The sequence below is a fragment of the Diabrotica undecimpunctata genome, chromosome 7 (assembly GCF_040954645.1).
Source record: "Diabrotica undecimpunctata isolate CICGRU chromosome 7, icDiaUnde3, whole genome shotgun sequence".
In the NCBI taxonomy this organism is placed as follows: Eukaryota; Metazoa; Arthropoda; class Insecta; order Coleoptera; family Chrysomelidae; genus Diabrotica; species Diabrotica undecimpunctata.
The window spans coordinates 136497545-136518184 of record NC_092809.1 but is presented as its reverse complement, the minus strand read 5'-3'; the positions used below and the strand labels follow the sequence as shown (position 1 = coordinate 136518184).

The 20640-nt window shown below is 31.0% G+C and overlaps 1 protein-coding gene across 1 annotated transcript in view; it reads left to right on the top strand.

Annotated features, from left to right (window-relative positions):
* Positions 1-1615: 1615 nt before the first annotated feature.
* The window catches only part of acj6 (abnormal chemosensory protein 6), a 211192-nt gene continuing 192167 nt past the window's right edge, over positions 1616-20640 (top strand). Inside the window, exon 1 of the mRNA XM_072539583.1 lies at positions 1616-1765. Coding sequence (XP_072395684.1) covers positions 1616-1765 — 150 coding nt within the window. The remainder of the gene's footprint in view (positions 1766-20640) is intronic.

Here is a 20640-nt window from a genome sequence, read left to right as displayed (position 1 = left end):
ACCAGAATTTGGCCGACTTGAGAGATCCAGAAATGGTTCAAGGTATTTAGCCATAAAATTCTACAACTTAGTGCCAGCTAGAATAAAAGCTTTTAATTTTCATCAGTTTAAGGCAAAAATTAAGAGTTACCTTATAGTGAATGCCTTTTTTTACATATAAGGAGTATTTTACTTCCAATTTTAATTTGTTGTTATTGTCAACAATATAAGTTAAAACACTGTATATATGTTTTATATTTATATTTATGTGTATATTGACTATATTGACATATTTTTTTTTATCGTTGAATTGTAAAAAATACTTGTGCATTGATTTCTTACCAATAAACCATCTATCTATCTATCTATCTATCTATAAGCTGTTTGATCCCTTCGGGGGAGGTATGTGTTAATCCTATTCTACCCCTTCTTCTTCTTAGAACTCTGAATGGGATGGTAAGCGTAATCATCAAAGTATTCAAAAATAAATATGTACTCACACCATTAGAACACACCTATAATACTAGAACTAGAGCACTAGTCTTTTGTTAGTTTAAATATTGCAAAGAAAACAGTTCCAAGATAAAACTTAGATTATTTACAAGGAAGAATCTACAATTTGCTGTTAAATTTGCACGTATGTCCCCATGCTGATGACGCATATTCCAGTGATAGCAGAATTATATTATTGGCCATTTGGATCTTAGTTTTAAATCTTAGGCTAATTTTTTGCCTTTCCTGCTTTTACTGAAATTTACAAAACATACCTAATCACTCTAAATTACCTAAAAATGATCAACTTTTCAAATGGGAGCTACACCAATAACCATCTGTCTAAAGCAGTTTTCTCGAAACTACGCATAGCTTTGGTGATTTGAAAACCTTTGAAACAGAGGCGACATTGAAAAAGAAGAAGAAACTTAAACCATCAACTCACTTTTATGTTAAATTAAGAATATCATTATTCACGTTTTTATAAATTTTACCTTTTAATTAAAAGAGATTAAAATGGTTATTCGAAAGTTTGGTCTAATTTCAACAGTTATGTCCCATACTAATAAATAGTAGGAGGAGCTAGCAATTTTAATGAGCAGACCAGATTCCCCTTTCTTGACTCTTAAATAGACACAAGCTTGTAAAAATTCCCAATAATTCACCCTGTAGCTGCATATTTGTTGACTATATAAAACATCCCGAAATAAATCATTTTCCCAATACCTTAATAAACCTCTCAAACCCCATCATATTACCCTTTTTCGGCAACAATTCAAAAATCCATACACCATCAAAACGCCACTAATTTGTAACAAGCGAATGCGACGCCGGCCGTCGAAGTATACCAGGAGAGGGGTAGGGCGTCTCGGCGTATCTGACGCAAGCGCTCCGACGCCTCGTCTCAACCCCTCAAAACTTGTAACAAAATTCCAATGGCAGCCAACAGTCAACCCTTGGATCGTTTAAGGGTGCACTAGTCCCTCACCAGCGCGCTCAACTCTCTGGTATCCCAGAGATATCTTTACTAATCTCGACTGCTCGGTATTTCAAGTATCTCGAAAAAAATTAGGACTCTTGTAAATGTGTTGGTGTTAATTCACGATGACACTCTGTGAACTTTTGTAAAAAAAACTGTTTGAAAATGTATTCGCCTGATAAAATGATGGGGTCCAAAGGACCCACGGGCCTCCATGGGCCCATCACGTCCACTGGCACTTGCTTTGCAGGCCGTTATTCGCCTACTTATAGGAGCCCGGAGCCTATGAGCAGGAGATGCATGCCCAATCCGTCGGTAAGTCGAATAGTTTTGGTTCATTTATTATTAACTATATTTACATGTGGGTTTGTGTTTATATACAAATTCACAGGATCGTACGCAAACGACAATATATTTAAGTTAATATTTCTGATTATAAATATAATAATCTACTATATTTAAAATTATTTTATCGTTATAATAATTCTATATAAATTAAAGATAAAATAGAACCGAAGTTGATCTATCTTACTGAGACCAATTTTTTACGTTATTTATACAAAACGAAGACGAATTGTTTACATTATTTTTACAAAATTTTTGTTTCGCAGCTGTTTTCTGAAAGTGCACCATTTTATAAAATAACTAATTATGTTTCCATTTTGTTGCCTTGTGAAGAGCTTTACGATAAGAGAATTACTGTATTTTAGTTTATATTTAGGAGCTATCTTTAAGGTTTTAGTAATTTTTAAAAAAGCTGAAGCCACCAGAATTAGATATTTATTACAAATTTGAGTAATTTATTTTTTAATAAATGCGTCTGTGAAGTCTTTTTTAACTGTTAATAATACATGCGTTTATAATGTTTGTGTACCAGTTTCCCATTATTAATGTTGATAAATTGTGTATCAATTGTATGATTATCTGATTTTGTGTATGAGCTGAGAACAACATCTGAATATAATAATATTTAAGTGAATTTGAAAATACTTTCACCATTATCAAGTACACTGTAGTGTATTCAAAAACTGCAAAGTGAAAATATTTAAAATTTAGTGAAAATTTGTAAAACATTCGTTAATATATTAATGATCATTATCACAATTTTTAATGTCTTCTCCTCTATGTTATTAGGCCAATTGAGAATAAACGCAGTAAAAATTATAAAAAATTAGTTGAAAATTTACAACTATACTAACGGAATGGAACTGTACAACATATGCATATTAATCATGAAAAGTTTCTTATTAATTTCGACTTAACGAAACTGATACTATAAAAACATAAGTTAAGTTTAAGAAACATAAAAGAAAAGAGTGAATACTAAATGATATTGTTAATTTTATTCAATTTAAATAAAACTCATATCAGATATACCTACAGAAAGAAACTAAATCGTTAAAAAAAGTTAAAATAAATTTTCATAAAAGTGAAATTGAATCTAATGAAATTATTAAAAAAAATAGTTGGAAAATCATGAATAATATAAAAAATATCCCTTTAGAAGTAGCTGAGATATTTAATAGATATTTTACAAACAATGTAAGTTATAGTCAATAATACGTGTCTGTGTCTAAAAAAACTGACAATAAGCGACTATTTAAAAATAGTATAGTTTTTATGACTAAGGATATGTACTGTTCAGTAGTGAATTCAGTCCAAATCTGCTCTATTTTGGTTTTAAGTTCATATAATATCTATTATGGGTTATTCTTATTATGTTATCCTGTTTTAATGAGATTTACGTCAAGACTGACAGAAGAAAAAGAAAGAACGTTTATATTGAAGATTCTTAACTAGTTTTTTTTGTTTCTCAGCGTAAGACAGGCCACTTCGTCCTGCTGAAAAATGTATTTCTAACCAGCATTTAATTTTGTAGTACCTAGTTCAAATTTTTTGACATTTCACAGGATTTACATCATCTTCCAGAAATTCAAAACATCCCAACTCTGAAACTGCTATACAATTCCAAATCACCTCTGCTTTAGGTAATTTTATGGTCAATTTCAAACAGTCTTTATAAAAAGCCTTATGTGTAGTGCGAATAACACGTTTTTGGTAATCACAGTTCGCCACTAAAAATTACTCGGCACCAATCTTCTATCGAACAAGAAAGTTTAGATTTTGGCCACATGAGCCTGGCTTATTTTTGTTTTGCTGTTAACCTATAAAAATATATTTTTTTTAAATACGAGTACACTTTTAAATTCTTACCTATAATTTAACCTAAAAAAACTTTGGTCCATATTTATGTATCCACTTTCGACAGCATTCCCTTGACAAATTTAATACTGTGTTATAATTTTATTCAGCTGTAACTTGCAATAGAGTATTTCTTCGAACTTTTTTTCAAATTTTCGTCAATAAATAGTTATGGACGACCCGGGTTTTTATTGTTTCTATTTAAAATACTTTCTGTTTTTTAGTATACTTAGTAATATTCCACATTGTAGGATTAGACAGAATAAGTTCATTTACAACTTCATTGATTGTTTTATTATGGAAACTATTTTTAATCACTAACTCATAATTTTTTGAATAATTTTTAGAAATACCGCGCTTTATTTTATTGAAATAATACAACGATTCACTAAATTTGATTAAAAATTAACTGTACAACTCAACCAAACACTTAAATTTGTTATACATTTTAATTTGTTCCAATTTATAGTTGTTAGGACTAGTAGATAAGAATGTATAAGTCTTATTATAAAAATAGTCATAAGAAATTAAAGCGTCAAAATAATAGTAATAAACATAATAACAGCTCCTTTAATCTATTTAATTATTCTATAAATAAAACAAGTTATTTTTTTTTAAATAGATATCATTAAACTTTTATATACAAGTGGGGAACAATCTACAGCATCACTAGGTTAAAATATTACAATAGCAGAATTTCTAGATCTGGCAAAGGCTTTGATACTATTTTTCATCATCAACAACTTTTGGAAACCCTGTAAGATTATGAAATTTAAATTTTATTATTTTTAAAAATAAGTTTATTTAACGTTTCGATTTCGTTCTCAAAATACAAAACATTAATAAATAAATAAATTAAACAATAAAACACTGAAAACTTTTGTTTTTAAAACTATCAAAAAATTTATTATAAATTATTTTCACTACTATTTTCTATTAATCTATGTAACATGCTGTGGTAGTCTATTAATTTATGTTGAAGTGCCGTCTCCCTACGGAGGTTAGCAATCACAATGGTTATTTTTATTTTTGAATTGGCTGCTATAAACAAATCAATCGATCTGCATTTTATATCAATTACGTAGATTCTTCGACTAAGAATTCTACCTTCGCCAACAGATCTCCTTCCTTGAATCTTCCCCTGTATTATTATTCTCAAAATTTTATATTTTGGTCACCCCATCACGTGGCCTAGGTATTCTAGTTTTCTTGTTTGTATAGTGGTGATTAGTTCTATTTCTTTATAAACCATCTCCAGTGCTTCTTTATGTGTAATTCAATCAGTCTATCATATTTAAAATGCTTTGCGCTTTAACCAGATTTGAAAGCCTCGACTCATGGCTTTCGAAAAATATATAACATCTTATTTTTATGCAATTGTTTTAATCGATTCATCATCAAAGTCTATTTGGTTTTATATAGATTTTTAAAGCACTCTCTTTATAATCCTAAAAATGGTCCTATATCCATATTCTTCTGTGATGCCGTTTGTCGTATATTTAATGACGTATATTTTTGTTTATCCTAATTCCAGACAAAAAACTATAGTAGGCAGCTTCTTTATTTTATTATTGTAAATATTTAAAGTTATAAATCATCAGGGCTATTTCGATTTTGTCAACCGTCTTGCAGAAAATTATTGTTAGAAAGGTTTCTTACCATTACCGTAAGCTATTCGGGCAAGAAATTCCAAAACGATCTGGCTCTATTTTACCATAAATTATGTCCTGCATAATAAACATAAAAAATATAATTCTTGTGCTTCATCATTCAGTGTATGTCTCTAGTATTATAATTATTTTTGGATTGGTTTAGAAATTTGGTGTTTGAGACTTTGCTTATACACGAAATTTGCATTATATTCCTATGATTTCGAATACTTTACGTTTCTTATATGTATGTGTCCATTTTGATTTCATACGCTAATATTCTGAAAGGAATTACATATTAAAATTTAAGCTATTCGGGGCCCTATCTCTTATTTTAATGTCACAGGTTTTCTTAAATATGAAGCCCAAATATATGCACTGTTGACAAATAGTATTCTATGGCTTTTCGTTACATTCCAGTTAATCTAACACTTTCCTTTGCTTGTTTATTAGTAGCTAATTAGTTTTCCGGGTGTTTAATTTTAACCGCATCTTGTCTGCCAACAGTTCTTGCAAGTTGTCCAGTGTGTTCGTTAGAAGTACAGTATCACCTGCTTATCTGGTAATATTAATAACTATACCGATATAAAAGTAATAATTTGCTTTTTTTATATAATGCTTCCTGGAAATTTATTTAATTTAAAAAACTTACATAAAAAGAAAGACCTCGGCTGTATAATGGTATCTTTTATTAATAAAAATTATTTAAAATTTATCCAAAAGAATTGAGAGTCTTCAAAACATTTTTTTCTGTCCAGTTTGATGATTATCACTAAAAAAACTGATTTTAACAGTGAAGTATATTTACACTTTAAAACTTAAGGTAACATTTTGACTGTTGAATTACATGTGGAAAATACATTTAAAGTAGTTGAATATAAATGGTTTGTTTTTTAGCCAGGAGGAGTAATTCAAATTTACCGTGCCGTAATGCTTGTTTGTAATTGGTCCAATCTCCACTAAATTATGACATTTTGACACTAATTTTTGACATTTGACAATTTGACATTTATGAAAATTGATGATTCAAAATTTATATCAACGATTTTTTGTATTTTCTGCGTTATTCCTTTAAATTTAGATTTTTTGTTTGCATTTATATAGAACTATTGTCCAGAACTATTTAGGGACGTATTAGTTTTATTAAGATAACAATATGGATTCAATGCCAAGTACTAGTGGGTTATTAGTGGTCTGTGGTGGTAATGTGGTAATTATCCTTGCCCACTTAAAAAACGCCGAGTAGAATTGGGTCATTTATTATCAAATGAAAAACAGTGCATTATAAAAATGTACAAAATGTACAAACAAATAAAAATTGGTAACCCTGGAATAAAAATAACAGCCATGGTAGCAAAAATAAAACAGGCAACAGGTTAGTTTTGCAGAATAGTTATTGTTAAAATCAAGACTAACTAAAGTAATGTGCTAATTTTAGGTGTTTCTAATTCAACTATTTACAGAAGAGTAAATTACAATTAAGGAATACAAGCAGACTAGAACAGTGATCAACAAGATATCCTAAACAATATGTATGAACATAAGTCTATACCTGTATATTTGAAAAATATGCAATCCTGTAAAAACTGGGTATATTCTCATAAAGTAGCATACAACATTTGTTGTTTAAGTTAATGCGCTGATGAAATATTGTAAAATTCCATTGGATTTTAGATAAAATTTTATCACGAATATATCGGTTTCGTATACGTTCCAGACGATTTTCTTTTACAATGTGATAAATAAACTCTAACAATTCTTCAACTTCTTCATAACAATTCAACATTTTTTATTGTGATAAAAACAAAACAAAAATATATATTGGAAGTGAATTGGAAAAAATTATAATTCAAACATAAATAAAGTTAGGTTAGAATTGATTACTGGATTACCGCAATCTGTGTGAATATGTCTTTTTAGATTACTCCTCCTGGTTAAAAAACAAATTATAGCTACGTAGTTAGGTGTGAAATCCTTTGTATTACATTTATCATGAAAAATTTTATTATTGACACTAGGACGACGTCATATAATTTAACAAGAAAGGGACATACATCTTCCCTGCAAAGTAGAATGAATTTATTCCACTATAAGAAACAGCCGACTCACTAGGTCAGGAAGAAAGTAAACATTTTTGTTAAGATTCACAGGTCTTCAAGACAGCGGCCAGTGGATTTTTAGCGACCACTCAAACAATAGCCCAACAAGGATATTGTATGTAAAAAATTGTGATAAAGAATTATATTGTCGTAATAATTAAAATTAAAGTAAATTAAAATTAAGGTAATAAGTAAAATTAAATTAAATTTAATTTTAACTTTATATTATTAGCTAGAAAAAACAAGTTAATTGCTTGAAACAAATATTTGTCTGTACAATTTGAAAATAATGTCACTACTAATTTTTTAAATTTTCTTTAATAGTCTTCGCTCTTTGACATTGTCCACATCGTACCTTTTTTTTCGATTTTTTTTTAACAATTTAAGATTTCAACTTGTCAACTTCATCTTTAACCAACATGTTTATAACCATAGATTCTCAAATCACTTTTTTATTAAGTGCACATATTTTTTATTTTATTATTACTTTTAGTTTATTAGCTTATTTTTCTATTGTATTCCTACTTTTGTAATATATTTCTTCTGAGGTACATCCACATATATTTGTACACACCAACTACATTTAGCTATTCCATACATTACTAACAAAAACCCTCATTTCCCAAACCTACCCATACAGACACTTATAACTCTTTCATTCCATACATACATTCAATCATCACCTAAAAAGTACTGCAATTTTACCGAAACATATATACACACAAATTGTGCCTACCCAATTAATATTAATTGTTTCAATAATCAAAATTAATAATTTTACACTCAATTTTCAATTCTCATTAAAATCAAATTTCAATCTACAACCATTATAGTTGTATCAATTTGTTCCACACTGTATATTATTTCATACTTAATTAATCGGTCTGGTTTGACATTCAGATTCATATTTTCCTTTATTTTCTATATACCTTTTCTCATATAGATATGTATTTATTTTAATCCAATTCACTTTACCCTTTTCAAACTAGCTAATATTTGTCTACATAGGAGACTAACCTCACGGATAATATTATTTAGTGAATTTTATTTATTAAATCTCTTTTTCTCCTTCAGTCATTGTTATACAAACATAATTATTACCTATATGTAATAGTTTTCCTCTGAAACCAATGGTGTTTCGCTTTCCTTCGCTTACAAAGAAATGGTTTCAAAGAATTGAATAAACAAATAAAGAAGGGAGTAAAGAAAGATTTAAGGATCTATAATGAAAACAAGGTAGAAAAAATAATAGAAAAGAATTAAAGCCTGAAATGCCTAAGATCAAACTTAGGAAAGCCTATAATAATCTTATTGAAGGATAAAAATGGAAAATAAATAAAAGAAAAGAACGAAATCCTAAAAGTTACTCAAACATTTTACCGTGATTCATAGTCCTCAAACAAGAACCCAGATAATACTGCCAAGGAAGATCTTAAGAGAAAGATAACTAATGTCTACTCAGAAATGATAATGGAAGAAAACTGAGCTATTTGAGATACCTCGATGACATTGTAATATTCGCTACAAGTTTCGAAGAACTACAGACTATGATAACGCAAATATTTCGAGCTTCGGAAAACGTAGATCTTAAGACGAACTTGGAAAAAACAAAAATAATGAATATGAATTGTATATGAATAATGAATGAATGATAAATACACCGAACTTTAGAGAAATAACGTTAAACGACTTAAATTTTTAAACAGTATGAGAATACATCTACCTAAGACAGATAATGAAAGTTAACAAAGAAAATCAAACTACCGAAATTACCAGAAGAATAAGGTTAGTATGGGCAGGATTTGAAAAACTGAGTTGGATATTGAAAAGAACTAAAATAGAACAATATTTGAAAACCAGAATTTACGATCAGTGTATCCTCCCTATACTCACGTATGGTTTACAGACGTGGACACTCACCAAGTCTAATATGGATAAAATAGTAAAAGCACAAAGAGCGATGGAAAGATCAATGCTTGGGGTGAGACTTCAGACAAAAAAACAAACAAATGAATTAGAAGCAAAACCAAAGTAAAAGACGCAGGAGAACATGCTGCCAAATTAAAATGGAGCTTCGCAGGATACAATGCCCGACTAAAGGATAAAAGATGGAACCACGAAATACAACAATGGAGACCATGGTTAGGAAAGAGAAGCAAAGGAAGACCACAAATGAGATGTGCTGGTGACATTAAGAAGATTGGAGGACACAACTGGAAGCAAGTGGCCCAAAATAGAAAACACTGGATTGATTTGGAGGAGGCCTAAGTCTAAAGTTGGATTACTTAAGGCTAGGGAAAAAGAAGAAAAATAGTTTACCTCACTATCATTTTCTTACATAACACATTCTTATCCAAGTTAGTAACATCATTGCTCAAATGCAGGATCATACATTGACTCTATTAAAGCAATTAACTTGTTTTTGCTATCTAATAATATAAATTTCACAATTAAATTTAATATAATTGAGCTTACTAACTTAAGTTTTTGTTGTCTTCTTTTCGAGCAAGCAAGATGTATGTTTTCTTCATTAAATCATATAACATCAACTTAGTATTATTATAATCTTAAAATTACCCATGATTTTCATGTAATACAAAAGTTTCCACACCTAATTACGTAGCTAGTTTTAACTTCTTTAAATGTATTTTAAGTATTTTTCACATGTTTTGTAATTCAACAGTAAATTTTTTTTTATGTTTTTGTCATTTTAAAGTGGAAAGATACTTTTAGGAAATATACTTTACTTCTATGTAAGTTTTTTGAAACTCTGGTATACAACCAACCACTGGGATTTTTCCATTTTATTGTATTGAATTTATTTTTTTTTGTCTTGTTTTCTTCTTTTTTTGCGAAAAGACTATTTAGCACCTTTATCTTTTTGGAAAATCAGCGTGTACCTACTAATGCATTATTTAGTTTTATATTACTACTATTATCGTTAGTTTTTTATGTACTTCTATATTTTATTTATTGACTTTTCTCTATCTGCATTTGTCTTAATATTTCCGGTCTTGTCTCCAGCTTGCTACTTTTAATTTGTTCAAAGTTCTCACCCACGTATTATAACCAATACATTTTTAATTCACTTGGGTGTGAAATACTTCACACCCATGAGAGCGGCTCCAACACAAACAAAAATCAAAGTCGAAGCACTAAATACGGAATCCACGGAATACTTATACAGAAAAAGAATATCAGAGAAGATCGCTGGGAATAAAATATTAGAAAACAATAACATCAAGGAAAGCTGGGAAAAAATAAAACAAAAAACATAATTAATTCAGCAACAGAATCACTTGGAGAGCAAAAAGTAACGAACACTAAAATATAAAAAAAAATAGCATGGTTTATGGAAATATAGAGAATTACCAGAGAACAAGGAAAAGAGATGAAACAAAAACAAAACACATTCAGAAAGAAACATGGGTAAACTACTCTTGATCCCTATTTGGTAAAGATGACGATAATGAACCACCAATACCAGACGTGCCGAAAATAATAAAATAAAAATATTATAATTATAAAATAAACGGAAAAATAAACATTGAGGAGGAAGATGTAAAGAGAGCATTAAAGAAATTAAAAAATACAAAATCACTAGGGGAGGACAGAATACCGAACGAACTCCTAAAATACGGATGACCAGATCTGACCAAACAACTATTAAAACTATTTCAAAAAATAATACAAAAATGGAGATCCAGCATCCTAATACCTCTCTTCAAAAAGAGAGACAAATTGGACTTGAAAAATTACAGAGAAATTAATTAATTAACACAACACTAAAATTAACAACCAAAGTGAAAACAAACAAACTGAATGAAATTAATTAAACACTTGCAAAAGAACAACAAGGTCTTAGGTCGGGAAGATCATGCACCGACGCTATACTTATGATGAGACAAGTGAAACAGAAATCATTAGAATACAATAAATCGGCTATCTATGTTTCGTGGACCTTAAGAAGACATTTGACTGGGTCAAATTAAAGGACGTTATCCACAAAAACTAACCAAACCTATTAAAACTGGCAAGGAAATAGGAAATATTGTTCAACCTGATTATGGATGAAATAATAAAAAATTAAGAACTAAAAAAGGATACCAAATGGGAGAAAAACAACTTAAAATAATCTGCTATGCAGACGATGCAATACTACTTTCTGAAATTGAAGATGATTTACAACCTATGCTACTCCAATTTAATATAGCCGCTAGAAAATTTAACATGTTAATTCCCCAAAAAACACAAAATGCATGGTTATAACAGTAAATTTACTAAGATGTAAATTGTGGCTGAAAGGTCAGATAATAGAACAAGTAATGGAGTTTAAATATCTAGGCATCACATTATATAGCTACGGAAAGCTCGAAACTGAAGTGGAAAATCAAGTGAATAGAGCAAACAGAACCGCAGGTTGCCTGAATGAAACAATACGGAGAAATAAAAATATCGGAAAAGAAATGAAAGGCAGAATTTATAAAACAGTTATCAGGCCAATGATGACATACGCGGAAGAAATACGGCCTGATACAAAGAGGATACAAATGATGTTAGAAATAACAGAGATGAAAACACTTAGAAGAATTGATGGTAAGACACTGTTGAACAGAACTAAAAGTACAGATATATGACGTAGATGCAAGGTGGAGAACACCAAGAACTGGGTAAGAAATAGAAGAGTAGAATAGAACGATCATATAAGCCGAATGACAACAAATAGAGTAGTAAAGACGGCGAGAGACGGTTTTCAAATAGGACAATGATAAGTAGAAAGATCACGAAAACGATGGAACGACAACTTACTAGAGGCACATTGAAAAACAGACAGTGTCATGTCTACAAAAAAAGAAGATATCTTTAATTATTATTATTTGATGCTCTATTTCTTTTCTTCCGTTCTTATTTTATTATCTAATCTTTTAGCTGACTTCTCAGAGAGCAACGTAATAATTTTGTTTACCTTATTGATTATTCTGATGATTTGAATTGATTGTAGCTAGATTAGGAAAACTATATTGTTTTCTAAACTTATTAAATTAATACTTTATTGCTCTGCGTTATTTGCCATTAGTATACTTTTTTAATAAATAATGCGAGTTTGTTTTTTTCCTGCTTTTAAGTTTTGTTTTCAAACATTTTTTGTTCAAATTTTTTTGCTCGTATTATTTTTCTAGCGTGCATCAATATTGACTTTTAATTATATTCAAATATGAGGCATGCATTCTCAAATACTAATTTTGGAGATGCAACTTCTTGGCGATGAGCATGACAGATTTTCAATTGATTTCAAAATTTTGGCGAACGCTCTATAGCGCATCCATCATTTCTGTAGGTTAATTAGTTATTGTTCAGATATCCTAATTGTCATGAATTATACGTATTATACACACATCAAAATAATCTAGGGGACCAAAACAAAATGCGAGATTACAGAAGAATTTCAAATAATTTATTTAAAATATTTTTAATAAAAGGTTATAAACAAGTGTCCCAAATATAAAATACACATTTTTTCTTAGAATTATCGCAATAACTCTTAAAAAAGTTAAAAGAGAACTTGATAAGTCCAAAAAAAGGGTAACAAAAAAAAAGATAAAAAACTAATTTGTTGCCCCTCAACTCCCAACAAAGTAGTCTTTAGGTTAAGTTTGTATAGTCTATGACCTCCATGGTTGATGATTACTGTCCTACATCTGTAATGCAAACTTATGATCAGATGGTCAATGTCGTGCTGCGGTATTCTATTCCACTCCATTGAAAGGCCCTCAGGAGTTGCTGTCTTGTATTGAACGCAATATTTTTTTGTAAAATACGTTTGTCCAATATGTACCATACATGCTTAAAAGAAAATTAAAAGAGAACTTGATAAGTAAAAAAAATGATGTAACAAAAAAAAAAAGATAAAAAACTAATTTGTTGCCCCTCAACTCCCAACAAAGTGGTCTTTAGGTTAAGTTTGTATAGTCTATGACCTCCATGGTTGATGATTACTGTCCTACATCTGTAATGCAAACTCATGATCAGATGGCCAATGTCGTGCTGCGGTATTCTGTTCCACTCCATTGAAAGGCCCTCAGACAGTTGCTGTCTTGTATTGAACGCAATATTTTTTTGTAAAATGCGTTTGCCCAATATGTGCCATACATGCTTAATTGGCAGTATGCGGACGTACATTGTCGTGCATTAATTGAAATTGGGGATCAGCTAGTTGTAAAAAGGATACAAAAATAAATTCGAGAATCATATCGCGGTAGTCTGTCTGCATTTTGAATCCGTTCCAGATAAACGTGATTGGTTCTTCCACCAAGAGTGATTCCACCCCATACCATTATACTGCCGCCTTTCTGTCTATAAACCTCCTGCAAGGTGGCCTATCATTTAGTATTACCAGATCGTTTCCAAAATCTCGTTCGTCTTGTATCTGGTGCAAATACAAATCGGGACTTGTCTGTAAACAAAGTAGAGGCCCACTCACATCTAAACCAATTTTCTTGTTCTTGTACCCACTGAAGCCGATCAGCGCGATTTCCTCTAGATCACACAGGCACTCTTACAGGTCTTCAAACATTTAACCCTACTTCATACAGTCTATTAATGGTTTGGCCACAAACGCCCGATGGTTCTCTTTCAGCCTTATTTGTAATTATGATGCAGTTAAAGTGCGATCTCACAAAGCCTACTACCTAATAAAACGGTATTCAATCTGGTTGGTTATCCTTGTACGGTCTGTATGACATTCAGCAACATCCAGTTTCTTGACACCTTAACCACAAACGATTAATGACACTTTTGTTTGTATATATGTATATATAATACGTAATAAATATATATATATATATATATATATATATATATATATATATATATTTATATGTAAATATAAAAGATTAAACCTAGTTTATATATAAAAGAATAAAAAAGCTGCTATCGCTTTGTTGAATTAAATTGCCAAATCTATGGCCTAGTAAGATAAATTCGTTAAACTTCCCGTGCTCGAATCGGTATCAATAGAGTGTTTATGACTCATTTCAGCATCCCTGCTTGATCTGACACTCGAGCTGATACAAATTCAAACTCGGAAAGTGCAACGAATGTCTCCTAAAACTTGACCACTGCAGTGGTTAGCGTACAGAGGTGCCACCTGTTTTGGTGGCCATGAACGAAAACTATTTAATAATATCGTTTTCTGTGCTGTGGGCTATACAAAATGTAAAAAAGATTAAATCATTTAGCAAAAGCTGCTATCGCTGTGTTGAATTATATGGTCAAATATATGACCTAGGAGGCCATATCGTCAAACTTCCCGGGCTCGAATCGATATCAATAGAGTATTGACTCATTTTAGCATCCCTGCTTCATCAGACATTTGGGCTGATACAAATTCAAACTCGGAAAGTCCAACGAATGTCTCCTAAAACTTGACCACTGTGGTGGTTAGCGTACAGAACGAAAACTATTTAATAATATCATTTTCTGTGCTTTGGGCTATACGAAATGTATAAAAGATTAAATCTTTCGCAAAAGCTTCTATAGCTTTGTTGAATTATATGGCCAAATATATTTCCTAGGAAGCCATAACTCCCCTTTCTCAAATCGTTATCAATAGTGTGTTATGACTCATTTAAGCATCCCTGCTTCATCAGATACTCGGGCTGATACAAATTCAAAATGGGAAAGCCCAATTTTTATTAAAAGAAAAATAACTAACATGTGACGTTTACAACGTTACAATATCTAAAAAATTTAAATAAAATATCTTATGGAGCCATTACGCAATATTAAAATCTGTTGTTCACTGGACATAACGTGGATATGAGTAAAGTTTTAAACCACAATCTTTATTAAATAAAACATCTAAAGATTAAAAAAGCGAAAAAGGTCAAAACATGCTCCACGAATGATATCAAGCAATTTACCACAGAAGCCCCGGATCAAAAATATTTACTAACAAAAGTGGCTTACATTTTTAGAATCATGGGAGCGTACAGAAGACACGAATTACATAAATTGGAACAACATTTTTAGTTTGACTTAACTCTTTTAGTAACGGTAAGAGATACAAAAACCCACACAACACTAAAATTTACAATCACTCGGAAATAATACGAAATTTGTAAAAAATACATAAATTTTGGAATAAAAAAAGTTTAGTTATCTGGGAAAAGAAACAGACATATGGACATTACTTTTGTCGAAGTTTCAAATTTATATTAGTAGATTCTGGTGGTGATATAGCAACATTAAAACATCATGGCTGATGGAAATCCACATGCTTCTTCTTCCTCTTCTTCTTAGTCTTTATAAGTCATTCTGCTTGTTCATTGGAGGATTAGTACCTCTATGGAAGGTTGTCACTCCATCTTGTCCGATACTTCTTCTGTCGATTGGTGACTTATTTCTTGCTATTTTGACGACACGGGTCTCCCCCATTCTGCTTATGTGGTTATTCTATTCTTTTTTTTTTCTATTTTGTGTTCATTTATTTATACACTGTACGTTACATTTAATTCTTCTATTGTCTTCACTTCTCTTTCGATCTCTCAACGTATTTCCTGTAATTTTTTTAAGTACTCTCATCTCTGGAGTTTCCAGTAGTATTTGTGTTGTAACTGTGTCGGGTCTTATTTCTGAGGCATATGTCATTATTGGCTTCTTTATAAATTCTTAACTTAATCTCAGCGTTAATGTTTCTATTTCCATATAGTATTATTAAGGCATCCTGCCAGTCTATTTCCTTTTTGCACTTCTTTGTCTAGGTCTCCATAGCTAGACAGTGTAATTTCAAGGTATTTTATTTTCATTATTTGTTTAATACTGATGCCATCAATTTCTGTTTTACATCTGGTTGGTTCTTTGCTAATTACTATTGTTTTAGTTTCCTGAGATGAGACTTCCATATTAAACTCTTTTGCTCTTATGTTAAATCTGTGGATCAGTCTTTGCAGACTATTTTGCGTAAAAGAGTATTTTTATTTCTTTGTTTCCAATTCTGGATTCTGTTCCTTTGTTAACGCATTTCATGATTTTATCCATGAATCAGTTAATAAGCGTAGGGCTCAATGTGTTATCATGTCATATTCCGCTGCCTATTTCTATAGATTCTGTAAGTTGGCCATCTATTAAATAGTATAATATTAAGGGGAACTTCTCTATTATACAGAAGACAGATTACATATTTGAGTCGTACTCTTTCAAACGCTTTTTTAAGTTAATCAGACACCGAAATGCTGATCTATTAACCTCTAGTGATTGCTCAGTAATTTACTTTATAACGAATATTGCATCTGTACACGATCTTCCACTACAAAAACCCTGTTGTTCATTTGCTAAACCTATCCTCTGATTTATTAGTACTTGTAAAATTTTAGTTGTAAGGTTCAGGGTAGTATATAACAAGTTTATACCTCTATATTTTTTGGCTGTTTTTTATTTCCTTGTTTGAATAGTAGAATTAGTTCGCTTGTTGTCCATTCTTCCGATATTTTATTGTGCTTTATAATTTTACTAATTAATGTTGTTTATTGTTCTATCATTACTGCTCCACAATATTTCAGTAATTCGTTTGATATTTCGTCTTTACCTGGTGCTTTTCTGTTCTTCAGCTTTTCAAGTATTTTTCAAACTTCGTGTACATTTATAATAAGTTCTTCATTTGTGGAAATTTCTGGTGCTTCCAGTTCTAGCTTCGTTTGTTCTTTCTCTGCATACATTTTGTTTAGGTAATCAATTCGCGTTTTGTTTTTTATATGCTTTGTATCTATTCGTTCCTTTACCTCCGTTCTTTTACCTCTTGTATAGCGCCATATTTCCTTTTAAAAATCGTAAAAATCATGTTCCATTTCTTTCGACAAGCGTTTTCAGTAATCATTTTTCTTTTTCTTATAAGTGCATGTGTTTCGTGTCTAATTGTCTTGTAATTATGGCATGGCTATTGTGTTTTGGTTGACATGTGTTTCAGGTAAGCTTTTTTATTTTCTTCACATTTTTCCTTCACTTCTGTACAAAACCATGGAGTTCTTTGTCTTGGGATTTTTTTTATTTATATTTCTATCACCAAGAATTTCTTTGGCCGAGATATTAGACTTAATTTTTGCCCAGCTTTTTTCGACTCCATTACTTTCTGGGATATATGTGTTTCTGCTTTTTTCGGTTATTCTTTTTTGGAATAGGTATCTTGTGGAGACATTCTGTAAGCTTTCAACTTTTAACTGTGTGGTGTATTGTGGTGTTTTGTTATCAGATATATGTGTTTTTATTCCAAAACAAATCCACATTGGTGGCGGAAAAATAAATTTAGGAATCCGTTCAAAATAAAAACAACATAAGTAAACAAATTTTAAATTTCATTAAATACAACCAAATTAAAAAGGAAATTTATATTACACCATTGATGATAGGAACCTCATCAACCAGCATAATAAAATTATCGCCTTAAAGTAATTTTAATACCTATTCAAAATATAAATGTACCAACAAAATAATAAATTTATTAATATAACTACTTGATTTGTTTATGTTACAAAATAAATAAATTTGGATATATATTTTTTTGTTGAATGAACGTAGAAAAAATAATGGATACTACTCGCATTTAATTGACACTATGATTGTCGTATTCTATACAACAGTCCCTGTTACGCGGCGTTATAATAACCATCATTAATGCTCGTTGTCTAATATACTAATTTTGTTTTTTATGTCTAAATTTTAATTTTTCATGCCAGCTATTTTTACACTTTCAGCACAGCAGGATCGGAATTTTGGTACTGGAAAAGAGTTTTTTAAAACTCATAAACTTTAAGATTCATTAATAAAACTTAATTTGATAATAATTTGATAACAAACACGTTTTTGGATTTAAAAAGATAAATAACTGAAAAAAACATTTTCTTTAAAAAAATTTTACAGTGTACAGAATTGTACCTAATGATATATTATTCTATACACGGTATCGAATCGGCATCAATAAAGTTGTATCCGCGTAGTAATTTTCATCCGGCTGTTTTTATTTAAAGAAAACTTCAGTCGGATACAAAGGAAATTTTACCTCAGATGTATTATATTTTCCATTTAAAAAGTTTTCCGTTCTTTTGTGGCGACGGAAGCCTGTTATTACAAGTTTTGTTATTTTTTGTATTGACAATTTGTTCAAATACAACGGATGAGTTTTATTCCGTTTAAACATATATTTACTAGTTTAAGGGAGTAATGGAAAACAGAACGAAAAACACGTAATTTATGCAATTATGGGGATTCGGAAAATGATATAGTTAGAAAACCAATTCCTATTCGCAAATAGTTAAAAAATATTACTGTTTTTTTTTTAAATTAACCAAAAGAAAACAATTGTAAGTAAAGCGTATCTCCTACTACCACAACAATTTATTATCTGATATACTATAATACTTTTAGTGCCATTAACATTAAAAAAAAGTTAGTTTAATATTATTGGAAAAGTTATTACCAAACTCACTCTGTTTCTGGGTTAACCACGTCGAATTTGATTATAGCGAGCTTTCGACTTCCCATGTGAAGTCTTCTGTATAGTGTCCACTGTTCACTACACAGTAATACACGGTAGTACAGTGAACAGTGTACAAGTAAAGAGATTTGGGCGTTTAGTAGACTAAGACCTTAGAATCCGCAGAAAGACTTCAGAGAGAAAGTAGAGAGCTCGGTACTCAAATTTGACACGGTTTAAGCTGAAAACCAAGTAAGTTTAATATTAATCTTAGCATTAGCTTTAAAGATCTTTGAAAGGAGTAGACAGAAGAGGGCAAAAACATGGCATGACGAGGAATGTCAGAAACAGCTGGAAAAAAGACAAACAGTAAGGAAGATTTGGATACAACTGCAAACAGAACAAAGTAAAAAAGTAATATGACAACTGCCGAAAAGAAACAAGAAGAATAATACGCACAAAGAAAAGAAACTATGAACAACAAAAATATGAAGCTATGGAGAGAGACCGGCCCAAACCAGGCTCCAGAGAATTCTATAAAGCAATTTCCTCTGAGAAAAGAGGACATAGAACCAATTCCATCCACACCCTGAGAGACAATCAAGGCCGTATGATAATCGACGATAAAGAAGTAACTGTAGAATGGAAAGAGTATTTTAGGGTCCTTTTAAATATCATACAGGAAGAACAGCACAAAGAAGAGATCTATATCACAGCGGACATGCCCGTCAAAAATCCCTCCATTGAAGAAACCCAAAAGGCCTTAAATAAGCTGAAAAATCACAAAGCGCCGGATACGGACGATATACCAGCAGAACTTCTGAAATATGGGGGAGACGCACTACATCGCCAAATTCACCAGCTAATAATGCACATATGATTAGAAGAGAGGATACCAGCACGATGGAAGGAAAACATAATAGTGCCCATCCACAAAAAAGGGGACAGAACAAAATGCGCGAGTCATTCTTAGTAGACTAATCCCTTATGCTGAAAATGTCCTAGGCGAATATCAAGCCGGTTTTAGGGAAAACAGAGATCAACAATAGATCAACTATTCACGCTAAGACAACTTCTAGAAAAGGGTTGGTAGTATAACAGACCCATACACAATCTTTTCATAGACTTTCGATAGGCATATTGTAGCGTAGAAAGAAGCCAAGTATGGAATGCTATGGCGGAGTTCTCAATACCAAAGAAACTCATTCGGATGACCAAAGTCTGTATGAAGGGTGGAATATCTAAAGTACGTGTAAATAATAAACTGAAACTGAAACTGAAACTGAAACTTGAAATTAACAGTGGACTCAAAAAGGGTGATGCGTTATCTCCACTACTTTTTAACCTTGTATTAGAGAAAGCCATGAGGTCGGCCGAAATAAAAAATAAAAACAGAATTGCTATCGGTTCAAGGTCCCAAGCTATTACTCGCATATGCAGATGACATAGATCTCGTTGGAGACTCCATCTTGTCCACGAAAGACATCTTCAACAAGGTGGAAGGAGCAACAAGTGAAGTAGGGCTGAAGATTAATGAAGAGAAGACGAAATATATGTGTATAAATAGAACGACACGAAGAGACAGAATAGGACAAAATGTGAAGATCTACACCTGCAATTTTGAAAGAGTACAACGTTTTAAGTATCTGGAGGCTGACAACGATGTTACTGAAAAAATAAAAGACAAAATCCAATCTGCAAACCGCTGTCTATGATCAAAATCTATAAATCCATCGTCAGACCTGTAATAACATACGGATGCGAAACGTGGAC